Genomic DNA, 24,278 nt, shown 5'->3' with positions numbered 1-24,278 from the left:
AGACAACTTGGAAAAAGATGCCTTTCTTTACAATTCAGAGAAGGAGGAAGGGGGTAAAATACTATTCTCTGTTTTTAGACTACATCTCACCACCCCTCACACATAAGGATCCAAGAGCTTATTGAAGAAACAATAACAAAAATTATTCCTTGCAAAGATGACTGAAGATGTATCTGTTGTTTAAAAATACTTGTTTCATTAGTATGATGTTTTAAGCAACTAGAGATACAACTTTGAATCACTTATGACATGGTGTAATAGAACATCAGTACTTAGCACAAAGGATTCTAAAGCAAGGATAAGAAATAAATTTATTCTAATGTACGTATTTTTTTTCACACCATCCTGTGAGTGAGTAGAGTGCCATGGTTTTTAATAACCTCCTAGCCAATTTTCAGAGGTAAAGATCAAGGGAGAAAAAAAGATATGTTTTACATGATTTGAAGCCCACCAAGCATATTTAAGCTTTTTTCCTCCCTTGAAAAACCTGTATTTCTTGTGAGGATGCATTCTGAAATCTAGCAGATAATTAACCTGCTTTTATTCAACCATGTTGATATTGCCTAATCAAAAGAAACAAAAAGAATGACTCAAACATATGATTGAAATGCTAATAAGCCTAAAATTCCTGCCCAGGTATGTCAGATTACCCATGTCTTTTTTTTTTTTCTTTTTTTAAAAAATTAATGTAAATAGATCACAAGGAATGTTACATTAAAAAACATAAAAAAACAAAAAACAGAAGAGGTTATATACTCCCCACTCCCACCACATCATTTTTGTAACAGTTGTATTTTTTTGAAGATACATACATCACACAAAAAAATGTTACATTAAAAAATACAAGAAGTTTCCTGTAAACCCCCCACCCCTCCACCCCACTCCTCCCACACCAACAACCTCCCTCATCATTGTGGCACACTCATCACACTCAGTGAACACATTTTGGGACTGCTGCACTACACAGATAATAGTTTACCCTGTAGTTCTCACTCTCCCCCAGTATATTCAGTGGGTTATGGCAGGATATATAAAATCCAGCATCTGACCCTGCAATATCATTAAAGACAACTCAAAATCCCCAAAATGTCCCCACATCATATCTCTTCTACCCTCTCCCTGCCCTCAACAACTACTGTGGCCACTTTCTCCACCTCGATGCTAAAATTTCTTCTATTACTTGTCACAATAGTTTTATAGTAGAGTATCAGTAAGTCCACTCTAGTCCATATTTTATTCCTCCATTCTGTGGACCCTGGGATGGTGATATCCTCTCTACCTCTAGATCAAGAGAGAGTACCCATGTCTTGATGGTGAAGATAGGAAGCAAGAAGAATGAAATAGAGAATATTTTTTTTTCCTGAGCCCATCAATCTAATTTGATGTTAATTGCTATCACCCAACTCAGCTCAGAGCAGGTAGGATAAGGAGTTGATGGTGTAGGTGACGTTACTGAGGCAAGGCAGCAATCCTCTGTATTTAGGACTGTCTTCTGACTTTTTAGTTCCTACGTGGGCTTTCCTTTTCATGCCTGACTTCAGACAGCATGAGTTAATGAAAGCTCTGTTACCCATGATGGAAGAGAGAAGGACACTGGGAAAATAGATATAATAATTTTTCCTCATGTAGTTGGAAATTCTTAGAATAACTCAGCCAAAATAAAGAATAGGTTGGTTTTTGCCTAAACTAAGTCCAAAAATTACATTCTTACCTGACCCTAAATAAAGTATTTTTTTTTAAGAAATAGAAGAATTTTCTTTTGTAACTTCATGGCCAAAAATAATACTTTTAAATCAATATAAAATTAATATTTGCTATTTCACATATATCGCTGTGGCAGTCAAGATATATAACAGGAAATGCTAACCGAGAGGGTATAATTTTAGTAGTTTAATAAAACTCTAATGGAAATAAATATTATTTTCTTCTAGGAACTGAGGGTGAAAATCCTGAAGTTTTGCCACACACAGAAAAGGTTGGTTTATATAACAGAGATTTTCTATGTAGATCATAGATTTAGATATTTTTTAAAATGTTGATTAAAGCATCAAACCATTTAAAGTCTTTCCCTTGGTAGGAATATGACAAAACCATTTTGAATAAACATAAATCTAGTCTTGTTTAGCAACTCCTTCCAGTATTTATTTTTCCTTATCTCTAATAAAATAGTGTTTTCTTAAAATCCGTGTTTCTTATCCAGCATTGTAAGCCTTTTATTCTTTATCTAGAAGAGAACCATATAACCTGCTATCAAACTAGTTGCTGAGATGATGTAGCAGAATGCCTTTTGTCAGTTTGTTAGTTATTCTAATTCCTTAATATTCCCTTCTAGATACTGTTTTCCTGTCTTCTAGTTGTTAATTAGTAACCATATATGAGTACCTGCATTGGCTTTGCTTTCTGCTTGGTTCTTTGGGGAATTAGAAGACTGTAAGATTGGCTCTGCCCGCAGTGGACTCACCCTTCTTAGGAATATAAGCAATCAAGAACCTTCCCAGGCTAACTCTATCATATCTTCACCTTATTTCATCTCAGCTGTACCTTACCAGTCCAACCTCTATGCTTTTACTCAGGTTAAGAGACAGAGGGCAGTAGAAAGAGCATAGAAATGGAACCAGGTAGATCTGTGTTCTAATGCCAACTCTGCCATTTACATTTGTAATACCTATAGTAATATCTGTTTGACAGATTATTGTGAGAACCGAGTACAATAGTGCTTCAGTGGCTGGCACCTAATTGGTACTTAATAAATATGTGTTCCCCCCCTTCTTTCACTCCTTCACAAATCTTAAATTTCTGGCTTAAGTCCCATTGTGGATCTGTCTTCAATGAGCGTCACCAAAGTACTTGCTTCCTCTTAAGCATTCATTATTCACTGACTGCATCAGTATTTCCCAGTAATATTGCGGGAAAAAGGATTTTTTAGACAAAAGTTTGGGGAATGCTATACCATAAAATCTCCTCTTAGAGATTTACAATGTGCGTACACTGAAAAGTCCTGTGGTAAAGAAATCTGTTTAACTTTGTTTAACCAAGGATTTTTCAAAGTTAAAACACACACACGCACACACACATACACACACAAACATATTCTTGCAAGGCACTAGTTCTGTATGATACTGTTTGAAATACACCAATTTATGCCATTCATTTGATTTCTTTAATTTGATTTCTATTATTTATGTTTTCTTTAATTTGATTTCTATTATTTACGTTTTATTTACTATTTTTAAAAATTTATCCCTTGAAACTTCAGTTTGAAATTAAGTCCCTTTAGGACAGACCCATCATATATACTTTATTATGCCTATACCTAGGACCTTGGATTTAGTAGGACTTCAAGTAGGAGGGAGATCTTGAGCTGTAACTTCAAGAATGGGTTGGATCTGGCTCCTGAAATCCCTCCAGATTCCTTTTGTCCTTCTTTATTACTTCTTTGCAAAGAAGTAATAAGTAAATACATCTTAAGATATATAAAATATATCTAGAGAAGATAAAGGAGGCAGGTAAAAAAGGAGGGGAAGGAGAATTAAATGGTTTCACTTCTCTTTTTCAAATCAAACCAGAATATTAGCTTAGAATTCCAGCATGATTATCTGTCCAAGTGGTATGCCAGTGGAAGGTGGATTTGATTTTTGGAAACAGCCAAAATTCATTGACACCCATTCTGTTATTTAAAATCAAGCAGATTAATAGTTTTTAGTGTTGAAAAAAGTTCAGTTTCTTCAAAGTGTTGGGATATACTTTCATGGATGGTTTATAAACTGATTTTGACAGCAATTTCAAAAGAGGAATTTTAAGAATATTTTGAGCATTGGAAATATCATGAAAACAGGTATAACCTATTAAGATAATGTCTTTGGAAACTAATAGTCATTTAGAAATGTAAGTTCTAATGTGTTTTTGTTTAAAACAACCACAACCTAGAGTTGTTAATTTATAGCCCAGGCTCATATTATTTACACAGAACTATGTCCTTATTTCTCCTTTTACCCTCTGACCTCCTGTCCTTTGACTTTTTAACTTTATATTTGCATATTCACACAAAGGTGTGGAATGAAAGGTGAAACAACACCAAATTTTGTTCCTGCTTCATATTTTTTTATAAAACTCAATAGAAATTTTTGGCAAGGGAAAATTTTTATAACCAATTGACTACAGTGAGGTTTTGAGATCATATGTTGATTTAAACTTCCATACCATCTCAGCCTCTATTAGATAGATAGTTTGAACTTAGCTGCGTAGATAATTTGCTGTCTGTAGTTATTATCCATCACGTTTTATTTATCCATGGGTTCAGAGTCATTAAGGTTTGATATAGAAAAAGGACAAAGTATTCTTTTTATTTCTGGAAGGGAAGGAAAGTTTTTAAAACTTTTGGAGGCCAACTTACCAAGATAAACTACAACACTATAAAGTTTGCATTTGAAACACTTTTTGTAAATGCTGTAATGATGAAATTTCTATTTGGAATACACAGGAACTAAGTGAAGACAGAGACTCCCCTGAAATTAGTCTTCTCTCAGGTGTGGTTGCGCTGAAGGAAGAATCATTAATAGAGACAGAGAAGATAGAAGTTCCAAATACATTTCCTGAGCCTGGAAAGGAAATCGGACTGACTGTGAATACTGAAGAAAACAAGGATGAAGAAAGCTCTCTTGAAACCTTTGTGTCTACCTTAGAGAGGTTACTAACATCACCAGAAAGCACCCAAGAGGAAAAAACATTTCCAATAATGAATAATTTTGAACCTAATGAATTGATTGGTCCATCGAGTGACTCTCCGAGTTCTGAACCAATAGCTTTGAATGCCTTGTGGCCATGTCATGGAAATTTACTAGAAAACACAGAGAATGATGCATTGCCTGCTGAGTTGTTGGCAGCCTTAAACACATTGTCGGAAGCCATGTTGGAACCCACCTGTCACAGAAAAGAGGGAGGCAGCAGTTTCAGTGCTGGAAATGAAAGTCTAGGAGTAGAGCCCAGCATATCTCAGACCGATGAAGATTGTACACAAATATCAGAGGTGAAGTTTGAGTCTCTTTGTCCTTCTCCATCATTTGAACAAGTTTCCTACATAACCAAACTATGGCACAAAGATCTATCAGTGCAGTAGCAGGTATAAGTATGAGTCTGTGAGTTTTGTCCTTCAGAGTAATCATTAGTAAGATACTGTGTTACTTTTTGAAGCATACAGTGATTTTTTTAGAGGTTTCTGGATTAGAGCTTTCAAGGGTTAGTGAATTAAAATAGATGGCTTTCTCCTTTGTTGGGACCTGAGAAGACATATCATTTAACTTGTTTATATATAGGAAGGAAAAAATTCTTTACCTGCATTTTCTCAGAAAATCACTCTGTCTACCTGTATGCTGCAGAATAGAGATGTAATACCCCACATTAATCTCAAGTTGGATATAGACTATTTGCAGTTGGTCTTCCAGGAGAGGAGGCGTTAAACCTGGCTTAAGCAGAACTTTTCCTTTTGCGTCTAGGGATACTGCCAGGTGGCACAGTTTCTGGGGTTTAGAATTCCTGAAGCATTATACCTCGAGGCCCTGCAGTGACCTGCCACTCACCGTGTCCCTGTCTCATGTTTACAGTTTTTTCTTGTTAAAATAACCTTTATTTTTTTCTTGATTAAAATAGTAGTACATTCTCACTATATAAAATTAAACATTACATCGTTATGTAATAATAATATAGTAAGAAAAAGTCCCCCAAAATCTACTCTAGAGATAATTGCTATTAACAATTTGTTTTATCTGTCTCCAATATTTCTATGTATATGATATATAAGTTTATTTTATACTAATGGGATTCTATTATACCTAATGCTTTGCAACTTATTTTCTTAAATTTTAAAATCTTGGTTATATTTCTATGTCAGCAAATATAGTGCTACATAAATCTTTTAAGCTGCTGAATAGTATTACATTGTATTGATATATTATAATTTATTTAACCAGTTCACTAATATTGCTCATTTAGATTGTTTTCTTTCTTTTTTTTTTCTTTTTTGGCTCTTACCAAAATGCTCCTATGAACATCCCTAGGAAGTTTAGATAACATAATGTTGAGCTCCATGTTGTCATATACACACCGGAATGAGACTGCTTGCAATTCTGGTCAACAGGTCTATAAACAGACACACTAGGACTAAAATAAATTCAGAAAAAGAGAACTAAACTGACCATGAAAATAGGACATGAAGATAAATTGAACATTCAATATTCAAATCTGAAAAGAGGGAATATGAATAAAGCCATGCATGAAAATATTGTTAACCTTTTGTAATCAAGCAATGGTGGATATATATTGTCTTTTCCCACAAAATATCACTTATTTCAATAACAGAATCTCAGGTTGAATAGACCATTGATTTAGTCTACTATGACACTTCAAATTTTATGTGTCTCTCACCATTTCCTTTGAAATTAAGGCATCCAGAGTAATGTTAAGTTTGCCTTTGAGTTTTAAGGATGAATATTGATTAAAATCACTTTTGCTTATGCTAATTTTACCTTAGGCTTATAAATCTGAATGTCCTTTTATGGCATTATTTAAAATTTTTTTTCATTATATTCATATGTGTATGAATTCTTGTACTTTCGTCAGATAAGAGGCATGCTAGTTTAGTCAAAGGTACCAGATAAGACTTAATTTCTTCTAGTTCTAATTTTTTTTGCAGTGTCTTAATTATTTGTTGGTATATTTACATCTTATTTCAGACTCTCGAAGACCCAAATCCATTTGGCTTACAAACTTTGGCTCAGCAAAATGTTACCTATTTTGATCAACTAAATAATAAAGGAGATTTAAACCAATTGGAAAATAGCTCTGACCAGGAAACTCCACGTGTGTTAAGGAGATCATCTAGACTAAAAAAACTAAAAGTAGTCAATGCTGCAAAGCACACAGAAGACATGAATAAGATTTTATCAAAAATACGTAGCTGTGAGGATCAAACAAGTACTAAATCTTCAACTGAGAATTGCAGGTATATTATCCAATTATAACTTTCTCTCCAGGAAGGCTACAGACCTTATGGATAATTCAATGCTTGGGGACATAGGGTCACTGTATATTTACCATACCATAAGTAAAGAGCTTTGTTTTTTTAATGTTGCTTTGTGTTTTTTTTGCAGTTTTTGAGCGCATCATATCACATAGCAAGCCTTTTTTTTTTCTTTTTCCTTAGTATGTAAATAGAGGGAATAATAATGGCATGTCACCTTGGGGAGTGAGGGGCATGAGACTCAAAATACAAGTAAGCTACCATCCTTAGATGAGAGATAACTTATAGGCAATTCAGAGAGAAGGGTGGAAGCCATGAGAATTGTGATACCTGATAAAGAATTATAAAGTTTACTCAGGAATCATCTCCAGGTTTAAAACTGCCATGATACCTGAAAGCAGCTCAACAAAATACCTTTGGGTTTTAAACTTTTTGTCAAAATTTGGTATAGCCTCCATGAATGCTTGTAGAGAACATTGCAGTAACCTTAAAACACATTTCTTTTCCAAGCATGCAGTGCTCTGCTTTAGTGATTGAAGGTGAAGGGAAGAATGTACATTCATCTAGACTCAGTATTGGAGAACACATCAGAAAAACCAAAAAACTTGCAGGAAAAAACGGTGAGATATATTTTGAGTATTTCTCTATTTGAGTAAATAACATACAAAAACAGAAATATGGAACTAGAAAGGATTCAGAGAGTACTTTTCTCAACCTTCTGATTTTAGTGACAAGGAAACTGAAGTTCAAAGAGGTTAAGAACATGTCCATTATCACACAACTTGTTAGTAGCATAACTGGGACTTGGTCATGAACTTCTTACTCATAGGCTAGTAATTTTTACATATTTTTTACTTTGGAGAGAATAGTTATAAACCTTTTTCAAATCTAGAAATGTGACCTATTCATGGTATGATCAACCTAATATAAAGCTATGAGAAATTATATTAAGAGAAGTAAATAGAAGAAAGGAAGAGGGAAATCTATCATTCTTAGATGTTATTTCTATGTTCCTATAAATCCAAAAGGAATAAACTATTTAGAAACAATAAGACAATATGGACAGACTGGTTAAAAATTAATAATATAGTGGGGCATTTGTCAAAATAGAAATATGGACTGTAGATTAGATAATAATATATCAATATTAAATTTCCTAAATTTGATACAAGTGCTGTGGTTATTTACGAGAATGTCCTTATTCTTAGAAAATATTCAAGTAAGTATTAGTAAAGGGGCATGGTATATACAAGTTATTCTTTATGTATATTGTGTCTGTGTGCATATGTGTTTATATACATGAGGGAGATAGAATGATTTGAAACTGGCAAAATATTAATAATAGGTGGAGCCTTAGTTCTATTTTTGTAAAATTTTCTGTAAGTCTGAATTTATTTCAAAATAAAAAGTTAAAAATATTCAATAAACCAAAAGAGACAAAAATTCTTTTATATAATTATTAGATAGATAAAAGAAAAAAAAAGAAAGGAGATAAAACATATATACACATATTGGTAAGTTAGAAAATATAGAATAAAAGAGAAAATCCTATTTATAGTAGCTACTAAAAGAGAGGAAATACCTGGGTTTATATATCTACTAAGAAATATGACATACCTATAAGAAGAAAGTTTTAATTCCTATGAGGGACATAAAAAAGAGACTTGGATAATGGAAAGAGGAGCCTTATTCTTGACTAGAAAGATTCAGTGTTGTGAGAAACATTAGTTCTCCTTAAATTACTCTATAAATACATGAGATCTCAATAAAAAACAGATTTTTGTTTATTTTTTTGTTTTTTTAATATTTTCATGGTTTTTTTTTAAAGATACTTAGATTACATAAATGTTACATAAAATATATTAAAAAATATTAGGGATTCCCATATGTCCTGCTCCCCACACCTTCCCCATTTCCCACATTAACAACATCCTTTATTAGTGAGGTATGTTCATTGCAATTGATGAACATGTTTTGGAGCATTGCCGCTAATAATGGATTAAAGTTTACATTGTAATTTATACTCTCTCCCACCCAATTCTGTAGGTTATGGGAAGATATATAATGGCCTGTATCTGTCGTTGTAATGTCATTCAGGACAATTCCCAAGTCCCCAAAATGCCTCCGTATTACACCTGTTTTTCCCTCTCTTTGTCCTGAGAACCTCCAGTGGCCATTGTCTCTACATCAGTGATATAATTTCTTCCATTTCTAGAATCACAGTAAGAATATCAGTAAGTCTACTTTATTCCATAGTTCATTCCCCAATCCTGAGGATTATGGAATGGTGATGTATACTGCACCTCTAATTGAGAAGGGGCTGTGATCCCACAAGGCTGATGGATGGGACTCCCTTACTTTCAGTTGTAGACTCTCTTCGTTCCTTGGTATGGTAGTTGTCCATTATCACTTCCTTGTTAGTTGTCTTGGGTGAGATCAATGAACTGGAGAGTAGGTGTTGCAACTCCCTTGAGATTCAGGGCCCAACTGGCCCATGGACAGCCCAAAGATTTAAGTCTCTTGGGTATACACCTCCCAATTCTAGTACTAATTATAGGTTTAAAAAGGAGGACAGAAGAGCCATGTGTAGGTAAGCCACCATTGAGTCCAACTATGTCACACTGGGGAGCATAAATTCCAAAGTATGACCCACTGGTAAGGTACCAAACTCCTGAGCTATCTGCCCTGTTTATATGACTAAGAGACTTCAAAGTGAGTTGGGAGGTCATTCAGAGGTTACACTTATGCATGTCTTAGCAGGATCTCATTGACTGCCAGAGTAGATTCTATTCCAAATAGCAGGACTCCTGAGGGCTCTGCCAGACACTATAATTTTGTTGTTTCTAAGGGGCTGGAGGGTAGCTATGAGAATGTTATGCAATGATATTAAATTTCACCTGGAAAAATATGAAAAACTAGCCAAGAAAATTCTGAAAAATGAAAGTAAAATTAGAGAGTATATTAGAAAGCTATAGTTTGGGGAGAGTCATGTCCCACACTGAGGGTTGGTACTGGCTCAGGAATAGAGAGAGAAACAGAATAAAGAGATCTAGAAGCTAGTTACAATGAGAATTTGGGGCAGGTATGTGATAGAGATGGCATCTCAAGTTTGTGGTGAAAAAGATTAATAAATGTGAAAAAACAAAATCAGATTTTTATCTCATTTCTTATATAACTTGGTCAAAGATTTAAATGAAAAAAAGTTCGAGAAAGAAACATTTGAATCTTTTTATAATCTTGGAGTGGAAAAAGCCTTTTTAAAGAATGTTTAAAAACCATGGAAGCGTGAAAGGCAAAGTGCTTTTACAAAACAGTGAGGAAAACGAAAGTAGATAAATGGGCAAAGAATGAACAAACAGTTCACAGGAAAAGACATGCAAATGATGTGTAATCACTTGAAAGATTAGCATCTCATTATTAAAGAAATATAAATTAAGAAGTATTATTTTACACCTAGGAGAATGCCAAACATTCATATATTTGAAAACTCTAATATATAATATGTATATATATTATATAAATATATAATTATATATTAAATATTATATATAATTCATATATATGAAAATGAGCGCTCATGTTGTTGGTTATACTATAGTATACATAATGAGTATTTGCTCAGTCTTTGTAGGACAATTTTACATTCATCAAAATTTTAAGTCACAGTTGTTTGGAATTAGCAATTGCACTTGAAGGGATTTTTTTCTATAGCTATATTTGCTTAAATATGTAAAGATATTTATGTAAGGATGTTTATTACAGCATTGTTTATTATAGCAAAATAACTAAAGTGAGCTAACTTAGGGGAATAGTTAATGAATTATACTATAAACCTTGAAATAATATTCAGCCATTTAAGAAATGAGAATATATATGTATGTGCTGATAGGAAAAACAAGACATGTACAGAGGAACAAAGGTAAGAATGCCATCATATTTCCTGGAAACAATGCAAGCAAGAAGACAGCAGAGCAACATGATTAAAGTTTGAAAGAAAATAACTGTCAACCTAGAATTCTGTACCCAATGATACACTTTCAAAAATGAAGGTAAAATAAAATCTCAGGGAAGCAGATGTGGCTCAAGTGATCAGACCTTCACCTACCATATAGGAGGGCCCAGGTTTGATCCCTGGGTCCTCCTGGTGAAAAAGAAGAGAAAGCGTGCCTACGTGATGAGCCAGTGCCCACACAGTGAGCCAGTGCCTGCGCAAGTGAGTCACACAGCAAGATGATGATGCAACAAAAGGAGATAAAGGGGAGAGTCACAGTGAAGTGCAGCAGAGATCAGGAACTGAGGTGGTGCAATTGACAGGGAACCTCTGTTCACATCAGAGGTCCCCAGGATCAAATCCCTCTGAATCCTAGAGGAGAAAGATAAGAAGACAAAAAAAGAGAAATAGATACAGAAGATCACACAGCAAATTGACAGAGACAGCAAAACACAGCAGGGTGGGGTGGAGGTAGGGAAAAATAAAAATAAATCTTTAAAAAAAAGTTTCAGATGTATGAAAGCTGAAAGAACTCATCACCAGTAGAGCCACACTATAAGAAATGTTACAGGATGTCCTTCAGGCAGAAGGAAGAGGATACCACATGGAAATCTGCATCTACACAAAGGACTGAGGACCAATAGAAATGGTAACTATATGAATAAAAATATAGGATTTTTAAAAAATTGTTTTAAAAGACTATCTTAAAGAATAATTGACTGTTTAAACAAAAATAATCGTAATGGACTGTGAGGTTTGTAATATGTAAAGGTAAAATGCATGACGATAATAACATAAAGGCCGTGAGGGATGAAATGCAAGTATTCTATATTGTAAGGTTCTTTTTTTTTGAGAAAGAAGTAAAACTGTCTTTATTCACAGATGCATGATTGTCTATGTAGAACATCTGATATGATTTACAGAAAAGCTACTGGAAGTAATATGTGAATTTATCACTGTGCAGTAAACAATATGTATTTTTCTTTTTTTAAAATTGTATTTTTTTAAAGATACATAGATCACAAAAATATTACATTCAAAAAATAGAAGAGGTTCCCATATACCCCCAACCCCCCCTCACCCGACTCCTCCCACATCAACTCCTCTTTCATCATTGTGGCACATTCATTGCATTTGGTGAATACGTTTTAGAGCACTACTGTACCACATGGATAATAGTTTACATTGTAGTTTACACTCTCCCCCAGTCCATTCAGTGGGTTACGGCAGGATATATAATGCCCAGCATCTGTCCCTGCATTATCATTTAGGACAACTCCAAGTCCTGAAAATGCCCCCACATCACGTCTTCTTCCCTGTCCTCAGCAACTACCATGGCCACTTTCTCCACATCATTGCTACAGTGTCTTCCATTACTAGTCACAATAGTTCCATAGTGGAATATCAGTAAGTCCACTCTAATCCATATTTTATTCCTCCATCCTGTGGACCCTGGGATGGTGATGTCCATTCCACCTCTATGTCAAGAGGGGGCTTATATTCCACATGGATTATGGATGCAATTCTCCTGCTTGTAGTTGTAGGCACTCTCGGTTCCCTGGTGTGGTGGTTGACCATCTTCACCTCCCTGTTAGCTGACCTGGATAAGTCCAACAAACCAGAGGGTAGGAGTTGCAACTCTGCAGAGGCTCAGGGCCCAGGTGGCACGTGGACAGTCCAGAGATTCAAGTCTCCTGAGTATATACCAACCCCAGCGTCAACCACAGGTTCATTAAAAGTGACAGAAAAGGCATATGTGGAAAGGTCACATCTGAGTCCAATTCCATCAAACTCAGGAAAACAAATTCCAAAGAAGGGCCAGCTGACATAGCACTGAACTCCAGAGCCATCTGCTATGACCGTAGAACCTGTGGGTCTCTGTAACCCTCAGGAGAACAAGTACCTGGTGTTGTATCTACTTTGGCTGTCTCTGGGGTGCTGCTGAGGCGTGTGTAAGCACGAGCCCTTTGATGACCTCCTGACTCTTTTTTTGAAGACTCTTAGCCATATACACTCATTTGTCTTTGCCATTTCCCCCTTTTATTCAAGGTCAAAATGCAGTTTTTAACACATGATCCTACATGTAGGGTGAGATATTCTGCTGGTCTGAGTTGACCATTTTATTCAAGGACTTTTTCTAGTTACATCACCAGCTGGTGCTTGGTAGTAATCCCTTGGTGCCAGGGAAGCTCATCCCCAGGAGTCATGTCCCATGCTGGGGGGAAGGTAATGCATTTACATGCTGAGTTTGGCTTAGAGACTGGCACATTTGAGCAACATGGAGGCTCTCAGGAGGTAACTCTTAGGCACCCTGCAGTTCTAGGCCAAGTTCATATTTCAGGCACACAGGCTCCTAAGCATAGTCGTCAGTATCAAGGGCTCATCCTTGGATGATCCTTTTTGTTGTTCTGTGCCATTGCACTTAAAGGATTGTTGCTGTTCCCTTGGGGAGTGTGACAGAGCTCCCCTGGCTAGGAACTCAGCACTCCCTCAGTTGTCATTTGTAACTGTAATTACTATGAAAATACCCAACATATATCTGAACATTTTTATGTACCCTACGTACATGCCCTAGAGAACTCCCTCCCAACCATGTGCCGCCTATCAATAGCACCTCACACAGTGTTCATCCTCTACCATTGTTGAACCCTCTATGGTCCAAAACTTCTTCAAAAATGAAGCTTAATGTATTGCCAAATTCAATTAATAGGAAAATGAAACATAGTGATAAGTTTAAAGATTAGAAATACAATATATACTAATTTAGAAAAACCAAAAGTAAAAATAAATCAGGGTATTAAAAAATGGAAAATATTACAAAGCTTTGTTTTTGACATCTTGCCTTTCATCACTGCAATAGGCATTGCCCTGTCTGTACAGTGGCAAGGCAATTTCTTTCATTTCTTCCTCAGTGTTTACATTCTTTCTTTTTTTTCTAATTTTTAATTTTGTCTTCACAAAAGTTTTGATCACCATAATTCACATATACAATATAGGGGACTCTCATATATCCAACATCAAACCCTTTTCCCCCTTCCCCAGCAATGATCTTTTTACATGATCATGTTATATTTGCTGCAGCTGGTGTACAGATATTGAAACATAGCTTTCAAACATGGTTCCATTTTGGTTTACATTATGGTTTATATTTTAGTCTGTACATTTTTCTAAATTTTTAGTTACCTTGTATTTTACATTATGGTTTACATTTTACCCTGTAGACTTTTACACATTTTTTTGGTGTAATTTAACATGTCCTATGTCCATCATTGGTCCATCTTGTGGAACACTTCTAATTGTCCCCCAGTTACCCTGCTTCCATCTATTCTATTCCTCTCTCCGCCTTCCTCCAGGGCCCACAGTGACAATCAATCTTCACTACTTGAAGGACCAGATTCACAGATGCTTGTAACAATGCTGAGGGCTTGACATACTAGAGTGCCCTCCCCTACTAGGAGCCACTAATTCTCTTGAGAGACTGTTCCCTCTGTTGGAGAGCATCAGGCCTCCCCAGGATGTGGGTACACCTTCCTACTCATTGTATGAGTCTCCACCCAGTGATATAACACACTATAACAAGATGTGCACTCACTCCCTAGAAGCCACCCTTGTGCCAGATGCCCCCCCTTAAGCACCTTAAACAGGTGATCCTTCCTTATAATATTTTCTAAAGAGTTTTCTCAACATAGTTTCTGTCACATACTTAACAATATCCCATGTTCAACAGTTCCCTCCAGCCCTCTCCCCAATCCTTGGGCCATCTGATCCATCCTTCCAACCCTAGACCCCTCAAGCCTGCAAAGCTCCATCTAAAGGTACCCCTATGCCCTCATCTTATCCCTTCCATGTACAAATACTTATCTCCAGCTTATCATAGATGTCACCCATGTAGGCATCAGCTTGTAACCTTCCTCTCCCCCCCCAACTTCCTATAAACCTATCATTCAGTCTCTAGCTCTATGAGACAGCTTGATTTGCTTATTTCATATCAGAGAGGTCATGCAGTATTTGTCCTTCAGTGCCCGGTTTGCTTCATTCAACGTAAGGTCCATGTTATCCCATGTGTTTGTATTGATTCCTTCTTATAGCTGAGTAGTATTTCATTGTATGTATATACCACATTTTATTTATCCATTCATCTGTCGATGGGCATTTGGGTTGATTCCAACTTTTGGCAATAGTGAATAATGCTGCTATGAATATTGGTGTGCATATATCAGTTTGTGTCCTTGTCTTCATTTCTTCTGGGTATATACCCAGCAGTGGAATTGCTGCGTCATATGGCAAATCTATAGCTAGTTTTTTGAGAAACCACCAAACTGTCCTCCAGAATGGCTGGATCCTTCTGCATTCCCACCACCAGTGAAAGAGTGTTCCCATTCCTCCACATCCTCTCCAACACTTGTATTGTATTCTGTTTTTTGATAGCCACCAGTCTTATGGGATAAGATGGTATCTCATTGTAGTTTTTTTTTAAGATTTATTTTTATTTCTCTCCCCTTTCCACCCCCCCACCCCCTGTTGTCTGCTTTCTGAGTCCATTCGCTATGTGTTCTTCTGTGTCCACTTGTATTGTCAGTGGCACTGGCAATCCATGTCTCTTTTTATTGCGTCATCTTGCTGCATCAGCTCTCTGTGTCTGCAGCGTCAGCTTTCCATGTCTATGGCGCCACCCTGGGCAGGCTGCAATTTTTTTGCACTGGGTGGCTCTCCTTATGGGATGCACCCCTTGCACGTGGGCTTCCCAATGCGGGAGACATCCCTGCGTGCCACGACACTCCTTGTGCGCATCAGCACTGAGCGTGGGCCATCTCATCACACGGGTCAGGAGGCCCTGAGTTTGAACTCTGGACCTCCCATATGGTAGATGGACGCTCTATCTGTTGAGCCAAATCAGCTTCCCTCATTGTAGCTTTGATTTGCATTTCCCTAATAGCTAGTGATTTTGAGCATTTTTTCACGTGCTTTTTAGCCATTTGTGTTTTTCTTTGGAGAAGCGTTTGTTCAAATCTCTTGCCCATTTTTTAAATGGGTTGTTTTTTTATTTTTGTGATATAGTTCTTTATAATTGCAAGATATTAGTCTCCTGTCAGATGTATGGTTACCAAACATTTTCTCCCATTGGGTAGGCTGTCTTTTCACTTTCTTGACAAACTCCTTTCAGGTGCAAAAGGTTTTAATTCTGAGGAAGTCCCATTTAAATATTTGTTCTTTTGTTGCTCGTACTTCGGGTGTGAACTTAATGAAGCCATTTCCTATTACAAGGTCCTATAACTGCTTCCCTACCTTGTTTTCCAAGGTCTTTATGGTCTTGGCTCTTATGTTTAGGTCTTTGATCCATCTTGAGTTGATTTTTGTATAAGGCGTGAGATGGTAATCCTCTTTCATTCCTTTGCATATGGATATCCAGTTTTCCAGGCACCATTTGTTGCAGAGGCCATTCTCCCAGTTGAGTCAGTTTGGTGGCCTTGTTGAATATCATATGACTATATATATGAGGATCTACATCAGAACTCTGTTTGGTTCCATTGGTTATTGTGTCTATCCTTGTGCCAATACCATGCTGATTTCACTACTGTAGCTTTGTAGTGTGTTTTGAAGTCAGGTAGTATGATTCCTCCAATTTCATTTTTCTTTTTCAGTATGTCTTTGGCTTTTCAGGGCGTCTTTCCAATCCAAGTAAATTTCATAGTTTTTCTAGTTTATTAAAAAATGCTGTGTTGATTTTTATTGGGATTGCATTGAATCTGTAGATCACTTTTGGTAGGATAGACATCTTAATTATATTTAGTCTTCCTGCCCATGAACAGGGAATATTCTCTATTTATTTATTCTTTGATTTCCTTGAACAATGTTGTGTCATTTTCTGTGTATAAGTCTTTTACATCTTTAGTTAAATTTATTCCTAGGTTTTGATTTTTTAATTTACTGTTGTAAATGGTATTTGTTTCCTGATTTCCTCCTCAGTTTGCTCATTATTGGTGTACAGAAATGCTACTGATTTTTGCATAATGATCTTATAACCTTAGACTTTACTGAATTCATTTATAGGTTCTAGAAGCTTTGTTATAGACTTCTCAGGGCTTTCTATGTATAGGATCTTGTCATCTGCAAATAGTGAACTTTTGACTTCTTCCTTTCCAATTTGGATGCCTTTTATGTGTGGTTCTTGCCTCAGTGCTTGAGCAAGTACTTCTAGCACAATGTTAAATAGAAGGGGTGATAGTGGGCATCATTGTCTTGTTCCTGATCTTAGAGGGAAAATTTTAGGATTTCACCATTGTAAATGATGTTACCTGTGGGTTTTTCATATATATTCTTTATCATGTTCAAAAAGTTTCCTTCTCTTCTGATCTTTTGCAGTGTTTTTATCAAGAAAGGGTCCTGTACTTTGTCAGATGCTTTTTCTGCATCTATAGATATGATTATGTGATTTTTTTTCCTTCAGTCTGTTTATGTGGTGTATTACATTAATTGATTTTCTTATGTTAAACTATCCTTGCATACCAGGAATGAAACCCACTTGGTCATGGTGTATAATTTGTTTAATGTGTTGTTGAATGTGATTAGGAAGTACTTTGTTGAGGATTTTCGCATCTAGATTCATTAGAGAGATTGGTCTGTAATTTTCCTTTCTTGTGGTGTCTTTGTCTTTGTTATTAGGGTAATGTTGATATCATAGAATGAGTTAGGCAGTGTTCCTTCTGTTTTGACTTTTTGGAAGAGTTTAAGCTTAAGCAAGATTTGTGTTTGTTCTTTCCAGAATGTTTGGTAGAACTCACCTGTGAAGACATCTGGCCCAGGGCTATTCTTATTTGGGAGGTTTTTAATGACGGATTCTATTTCTTTACTTGTGATTGGTTTGTTGAGATCGTCAATTTCTTCTTTCATCAATGTACGCTGCTTATGTGTTTCTAGGAATTTGTCCATTTTCTCTAAATTGTCTTTCTTGTTGGAATATAGTTTTTCAAAATATCCTCTTATAATACTCTCTCTTTCTGTGGGGTCAGTGGTGATATCCCCATTCTCATTTCTTATTTTGTGTATTTACATCTTCTCTCCTTTTTCTTTGTTAGTCTAGCTAGGGGTTTGTCAATTTGATTGATCTTCTCAAAGAACCAGGTCTTTGTCTTGTTTATTTTTTATTTATTTATTTTTTTAAAGTTTTGTTTATTTTTTTGAGTGCCTTCTTATTTTTTATTTCATTTAGTTCTGCTCTGATCTTTGTTATTTCTTTCTTCTTCCTTTGGGTTTAGTTTGTTGTTTTCTTACTAATTCCTCCAAATGTGCAGTTCTTCAATTTTAGCTCTTTCTTCTTTTTTGATACGAACTTATGGGTATAAATTTCCCTCTCACTACAGCTTTTGCTGCATCCCATAAGTTTTGATATGTTGTGTTATCATTTTCATTAGTTTCAAGGTAGTTATTGATTTCTTTTGAGATTTCCTCCTTGACCCACTATTTTTCTAAGAGTGTATTGTTTAATTTCCAAATCTTGGTGCCAAATCTGGGTCTGTGGCCCTTCCAGATATCCAGCTTCATTCCAGTCATTCCAGTGTGATCAGAGAAATTATTTTATATGATTTCAGTCTTTCTGAATTCATTGAGACTTTCTCTGTGGCCTCGCATGTGGTCTATCTTGGAGAATGGTCCATGTGCACTTGAGAAGTATGTATATCTTGCTGTATTTGGGTGTAATGTTCTGTATATGTCTATTAGGTCCAGCTCCTCTAATATATTGTTCAAAGTCTTTGTTTCTTTATTGATTCTCTGTTGAGATGTTCTGTTCAGTGGTGATAGTGGTGTATTAAAGTCCCTCACTATAATTGTAGAGGCATCTATTCCTTCACTCAGTTTTTCCAGTGTTTGCTTCACGTATATTCAGGCGGCCTTGTTAGGGGCGTAAATGTTTATGATTGTTCTTCTTGAGCAATTGTCCGTTTGACTAATATGTGGTGTCCATCTTTGTCTCTCATAATAGTTTTGCATTTAAAGTCTATTTTGTCCGACATTAATATAGCTACTCCTGCCCTGTTTTGGTTATTGTTTGCCTGTAAGTTTGTTTTCCAGCCCTTCGCTTTCAACTTCTTTGAATCCCTGGGTCTAAGATGTGTTTCTTGGAGACAGCATATAGATGCGTCATATTTCCTTATCCATTCTTTCAATCTGTGTCTTTTAACATTTGAGTTTAATCCATTGACATTCAGTGTTATTATTTTCAAGGAATTACTTATATTAGCCATATTTTCTTTGGATTTGTGTTTGTCATATTTTATTTGATTTTTTTTCTCTATTGGTCTTTTTAGTTGTTCTTACACTCTCCTCCAACTCTGTCTCTCCTGTTTTTTTTTCTTTCCTTCTGCAGAACTTCCTTTTGTATTTCTTGAAGGGCAGTTTTCTTGTTGGCATACTCTATTAGTTTCTGTTTATCTGTGAATATTTTGAACTCTCCATCATTTTTGAATGCTAGCTTTGCTGGATAGAGCATTCTTGGTTGGAAATTTTTTTCTTTTAGTACCTTGACTATGTCATACCACTGCCTTCTTGCCTCCATGGTTTCAGATAAGAAATCAGCATTTAATCTTATGGAGCCTCCTTTATATGTGATGGTGCTTTTTTCTCTTGCTGCTTTTAATATTTTCTCTTTGTCTTAAAGACGCACTGGATAATTTGACAAGTATATATCTTGGAGTCAGCCTGCTTGGATTTGGGGTGCATTGTACTTCCTGGACATGTACATACATCTCCTTCAATAGGTTTGGGAAGTTTTCAGCTATTTTTTCCTCCAACAACCTCTTCTGTCCCTTTTTCCTTCTATCCTCCTTCTGGGATGCCTATGATGTGTATGATGGTGCATTTTGCATTATCATTCAAGTCCCTAAGTCCCTGTTGGATTTTTCTCTTCTTATCAATCAGTTCTACTATCAGTTTGATTTTAGATGTACTGTCTTCCATATCACTAATTCTTTCCTCTGCCTCTTCAAATCTGCTGTTATTTGCTGAGAGTGTATTTTTATTTCTTGGATTGTGCTGTTCATCAACATTATATCTGTTATCTTTTTGGGTTTGATTACAATTTCTTCTGTATGCTCTCCAAGTGTTTTCATAATATCCTTCATCTCTTCCTTCACTTCATTATGTTGGTCCATGATATATGTTTTGAGAGCTTTGATTAGTTGTTTGATGTTCCACTCCTTTTCCTAATTTTTAGTTTGTTCACTGGATTGGGCCATGTTTTCCCAGTAATTGGTATGGTTTATAATTTTTTGTTGCTGTCAGGTCATCATTTTATCTTGATGGGTTTATTCAGTTGATTAGCTTCTTAGTCTAGTCTCAGGATTTAATTGGTTGTCTTTTTGTGCTCTTGGTCACTTTGTTTTTCTTATTCTGTTTCCTTTTTTTTTTTTTTGGCTAAGTTCTGTTGAAGGAAAATATTAGGGCCAGAGAAAGCAAAAGGGGTAAGAAAAGAAAAAGTATAATAACAGTAGTAATAATAAATGTTAGCAGAAGAACCAGATGAGATTTAGGAGAATCAACATTAAGCTCATGTAAACTGTGTACAGTTATAACAGTAATAAAAATAGAATACCTATTATGAGATAGTAAACTGAACATGGGGAGGAATATAGTATGAATTAAAAGGCCTGAGTGGTCAGGAGAGGGAAAACGAAAAGAAAGGACAATAATACAAAGAGTGAATAAAAGATAGAAAACTGAATAGAAGTATTCGAAATAAAAAGAAAAATTCAGGGATAAACAAAGAGAGGTGGAATGTAAGAGAAACAATTAACGATGGAGGATAGAAAGATGTAAAGGAAAGGGGTTAGCATTGGTATCCAGAAAAGAAGAAATCGAGACTGACGAAACACAGCAAATAAGAAATGCTGCTTCAGCACCTAATAGAAAAAAAAGAAAAAAGAATCAAGAAAAGGGGGGTAGGGAGAGGGAAGCAAGCAAGAATAAGAAAAGAAAGAGAAAAAAGGACTGTGGGGGTCGGGTAAAGAGGAAGGAAAGACAAGAAAACAAACCAACAAAAAGACCAGACAAGGCCTCAGGCAAGGATTCCTCTTTGCAGTTGAATAAACTGCTTAGGAGTCTGACCTTCCCTCTTTCTCCCTTCCTCACTTCCCTCTCTCCCAGAGCAGCACGAAGGCTGTGTGAGGGGTCCCGTGGGAACTTCAAATGGGTCCCTGGTGAACCAACTGACCACAGAAAATAATGAGTCTTAATTTCTTGAGAGAGTACCCACATCTTGCCAGGAACCCTAAATATGCTATTGGAGGCCAGCAAAGCACATCCTACTGTCCCTCTAATTTAGGTGTGCTACAGAAGGGTTAGTTAATTTTCTGACTCCACCTTCTCCCAGACCAAGTTTCCTATCCTAAGGTGTTTAGATAAATCAGGCTCTCTCAGCAAATTTGCCTCTCCTGTCTTCCTAGGCTCTCACCAAGCCACCTGGTATGCTCCTCCAAGCTCAAAAAAAATAAATAAATAAAGTGGGGACCAGAAAATTGAACCTGCACTCCCCAGGTCCCTCTATACCTCCCACCAAATCCCTCCCACTACCTAGTTAGCCTGAGACTGGAGGGCTAGGGGGAATCCTGGATTTCGGGGAGTGCTGGATTCAGGAAATGGAAGCCTGGGATATTGTGGACTTAGGGTACGTGGGTCTGTGGAATGTGTGTTACAAAGGTTCACGGAACACGGGCTTGTGGATCATGCATTTGGGGAACACGGGTCTTGGCAATACTACCGCATGTTTTCAGGGAACGCTGCAACCCTCAGCCCTAGGGGAAGGGTTTTGCCTTCTCACAATTTCTGACTTTAGTATTAGAAACCCACAGTTTTACCTTGAGCAAGAACTACTTCTGTTGCAGTCTCTCTAGATCGACCTCCAGAAACCTGCTTTGTAGGTTCCTGAAACAGCCTGCTCTGGCAAGGTTCTAACCCCACTCAGTGGGTCCTTTGCAGGAGAGATTATGAGGGTGTACTCACTCGGACTCCATCTTGCCTCACCTCTCGATTGTAAGGTTCTTATGTTCATATGAAGATATCATTTAAAAATAGACTGTTATAGTTAAAGATGTATATTACAAACATTAGAAGATACACACATGTATGGGTGTATGTAGCAGTTTGATATTATTGATGAATTCCAGAAAGAAATATTGGATTATGTTTGTGAACTGGTCTTTTCCTCTGGGCATATGAGATTATGTTGGATATAATATACTTGTGTCAGTAGAGTGTTCAGTACCCATCCCTTGGTGGGTGGGGACTCTCAGATAAAAGGCGTGGCAAAGGACGGAGTTAAGGGTTTTTGATGTTGGAGTTTTGATATTGGAGCTTGATACTGAAGCCTTAAGCTGGAGCCCCAGGAAGAGAGGAACCTTGAACCAAGAGAGAGGGAAGACTCTGGAAAGGAGGAACCCAGGAAACCTGAACCCTCACAGATGTCTGCAGCTGTCTTGCTCCAACACGTGAAAATAGACTTTGGTGAGGAAAATAACTTGTGCTTATGGTCTGGCATTTGTAAGCTCCTACCCCAAATAAAACCCTTTATAAAAACCAGTCACTTTCTGGTATTTTACATCATCACCTCTTTGGCTGACTAATACAGTGTATGAACAACTTATAGTTAATAAGTCAACACAAAAGATAAAATGTAATAGCCAAACATATATATTTAATTCAGAAGAAGGTAGAGAAAGAAAGAAAAGGGACCAGAGAATAGATGGGAAAAACAAAGCACGTAGCAAGATGATAGAGTTAAACCCAACCATGTCACCAATCATTTAAATGTAAATGGTCTAAATATCCCCTATTAATAAGGCAGAGAGAGTCAGATTTGATGAAAAAAGCAGGACTGGTGGTAAGTCCACAGTGAGTCTTAAAAGAGGTTAAAATCAAGGTATTGGAATAGCAGATTCCTTCTGGAGGCTGCAGGGGAAAATCTGTTCCTTGCCTCTAACAGCTTCTGGAGGCTGTGGTAGTCTCTGGTTCCTGGCTGTATTCCTCCTGTTTCTGCTTCCATCATCTCAGATCCACATCCACATCCACATCATCCACATCATCCACATCATCCACATCCACATCCACATCATCAGCATATCACATCCTCTCCTTTTGACTTGCCTCTGTCTTATAATTACCTTGAGGGCTCACCCAGCCAGGATAATCATCCCTTCTCAAGATCATTAACTTAATCACATCTGCAAATTCCCTTTTGCCATATAAGGTAATATGCACAGATTCTGTGGATTATAATATGGACATCCTTTGGCAGGCATTTTTCAGCCTATCATGCCAGTTTAAAAAAAGCTGGATTAATATCAGATGAGGTAGATTCAGAGCAAATAATATTACCAGCAATAAAGAAGGTTATTTAATGATATAGAAGACATAATAATCTTAAATGATTATGCTCTTAATATAATGTTTCAAAATAATGAAGCAAAACTAATAAAACTGCAAGGAGAAATAGACAAATTCATAGAGTAAGATTTCAGTAACATTCTGAATAAGTAATTGAATGAGTAAACAGAATGTCTAGTCTAGAACATCTAGTAAAGGTATAAAAGATTTAAACAACACTATCAGCTAACTTGGTCTATTTGATATTTATATAACACTCCACCCAACAACAACATAATAATTCACATTCTTTTCAAATGCACACAGAATATTTACCAAGATAGATTATATGCTGGGCCATAAAGCAAGTTTCAAAATTTAAAAAGTATAAGTCATACAGAATATGTTTAATTCAGTGGAATTAAGCCAGAAACCAGTAGCAAAAAGATTTCTGGAAAATCCTGAAATATTTAGAAACTAAATAACACCCATGTGTCACAAGAGAAATCAAAAGGGAAATTAGAAAGTATTTTTAAGTCAAAATTAAAATACAATTAGCAATACTTGTGAATATCGCTAAAAGCATAATTAAGGATAAAATTATAGCACTAATTGTCTAAATGAAAATGAGGAGTCTTAAATTAGTGACCACAGTAAACAAAGAAAGGAAGTAATAAAAAGGCAATATTAAGGAAGAAATCTATGAAATAGAAATCAGAAAAATAATAAAATGATGAAACAAATAGCTGATTCATTGAGAAGATCAATGAAATATATAACCCCCTAACCAGACTGGTAAGGGAAGAAAAAGAGAGAAAACAGATTTTATCAGGAATGATAGAAGTGACATTAGAGACTCGACAGGTATTAAAAGAATAATCAGGTTTGGTGGTTTGGTACTATATGTACCCCCTAGGA

General features: G+C 36.2%; 1 protein-coding gene across 1 annotated transcript in view; it reads left to right on the top strand.

Annotated features, from left to right (window-relative positions):
• ANKRD31 (ankyrin repeat domain 31) overlaps nucleotides 1-24,278 on the top strand; it is a 235,287-nt gene that overhangs the window by 51,937 nt on the left and 159,072 nt on the right. Inside the window, exons 6-9 of the mRNA XM_058274931.2 lie at nucleotides 1,932-1,975; nucleotides 4,481-5,026; nucleotides 6,729-6,997; nucleotides 7,526-7,635. Coding sequence (XP_058130914.1) covers nucleotides 1,932-1,975; nucleotides 4,481-5,026; nucleotides 6,729-6,997; nucleotides 7,526-7,635 — 969 coding nt within the window. The remainder of the gene's footprint in view (nucleotides 1-1,931; nucleotides 1,976-4,480; nucleotides 5,027-6,728; nucleotides 6,998-7,525; nucleotides 7,636-24,278) is intronic.

The sequence above is a fragment of the Dasypus novemcinctus genome, chromosome 2 (genome assembly GCF_030445035.2).
Source record: "Dasypus novemcinctus isolate mDasNov1 chromosome 2, mDasNov1.1.hap2, whole genome shotgun sequence".
Taxonomy (NCBI): Eukaryota; Metazoa; Chordata; class Mammalia; order Cingulata; family Dasypodidae; genus Dasypus; species Dasypus novemcinctus.
The sequence above is the reverse complement of the archived record's forward strand: the minus strand, read 5'-3'. Positions and strand labels throughout refer to the sequence as shown.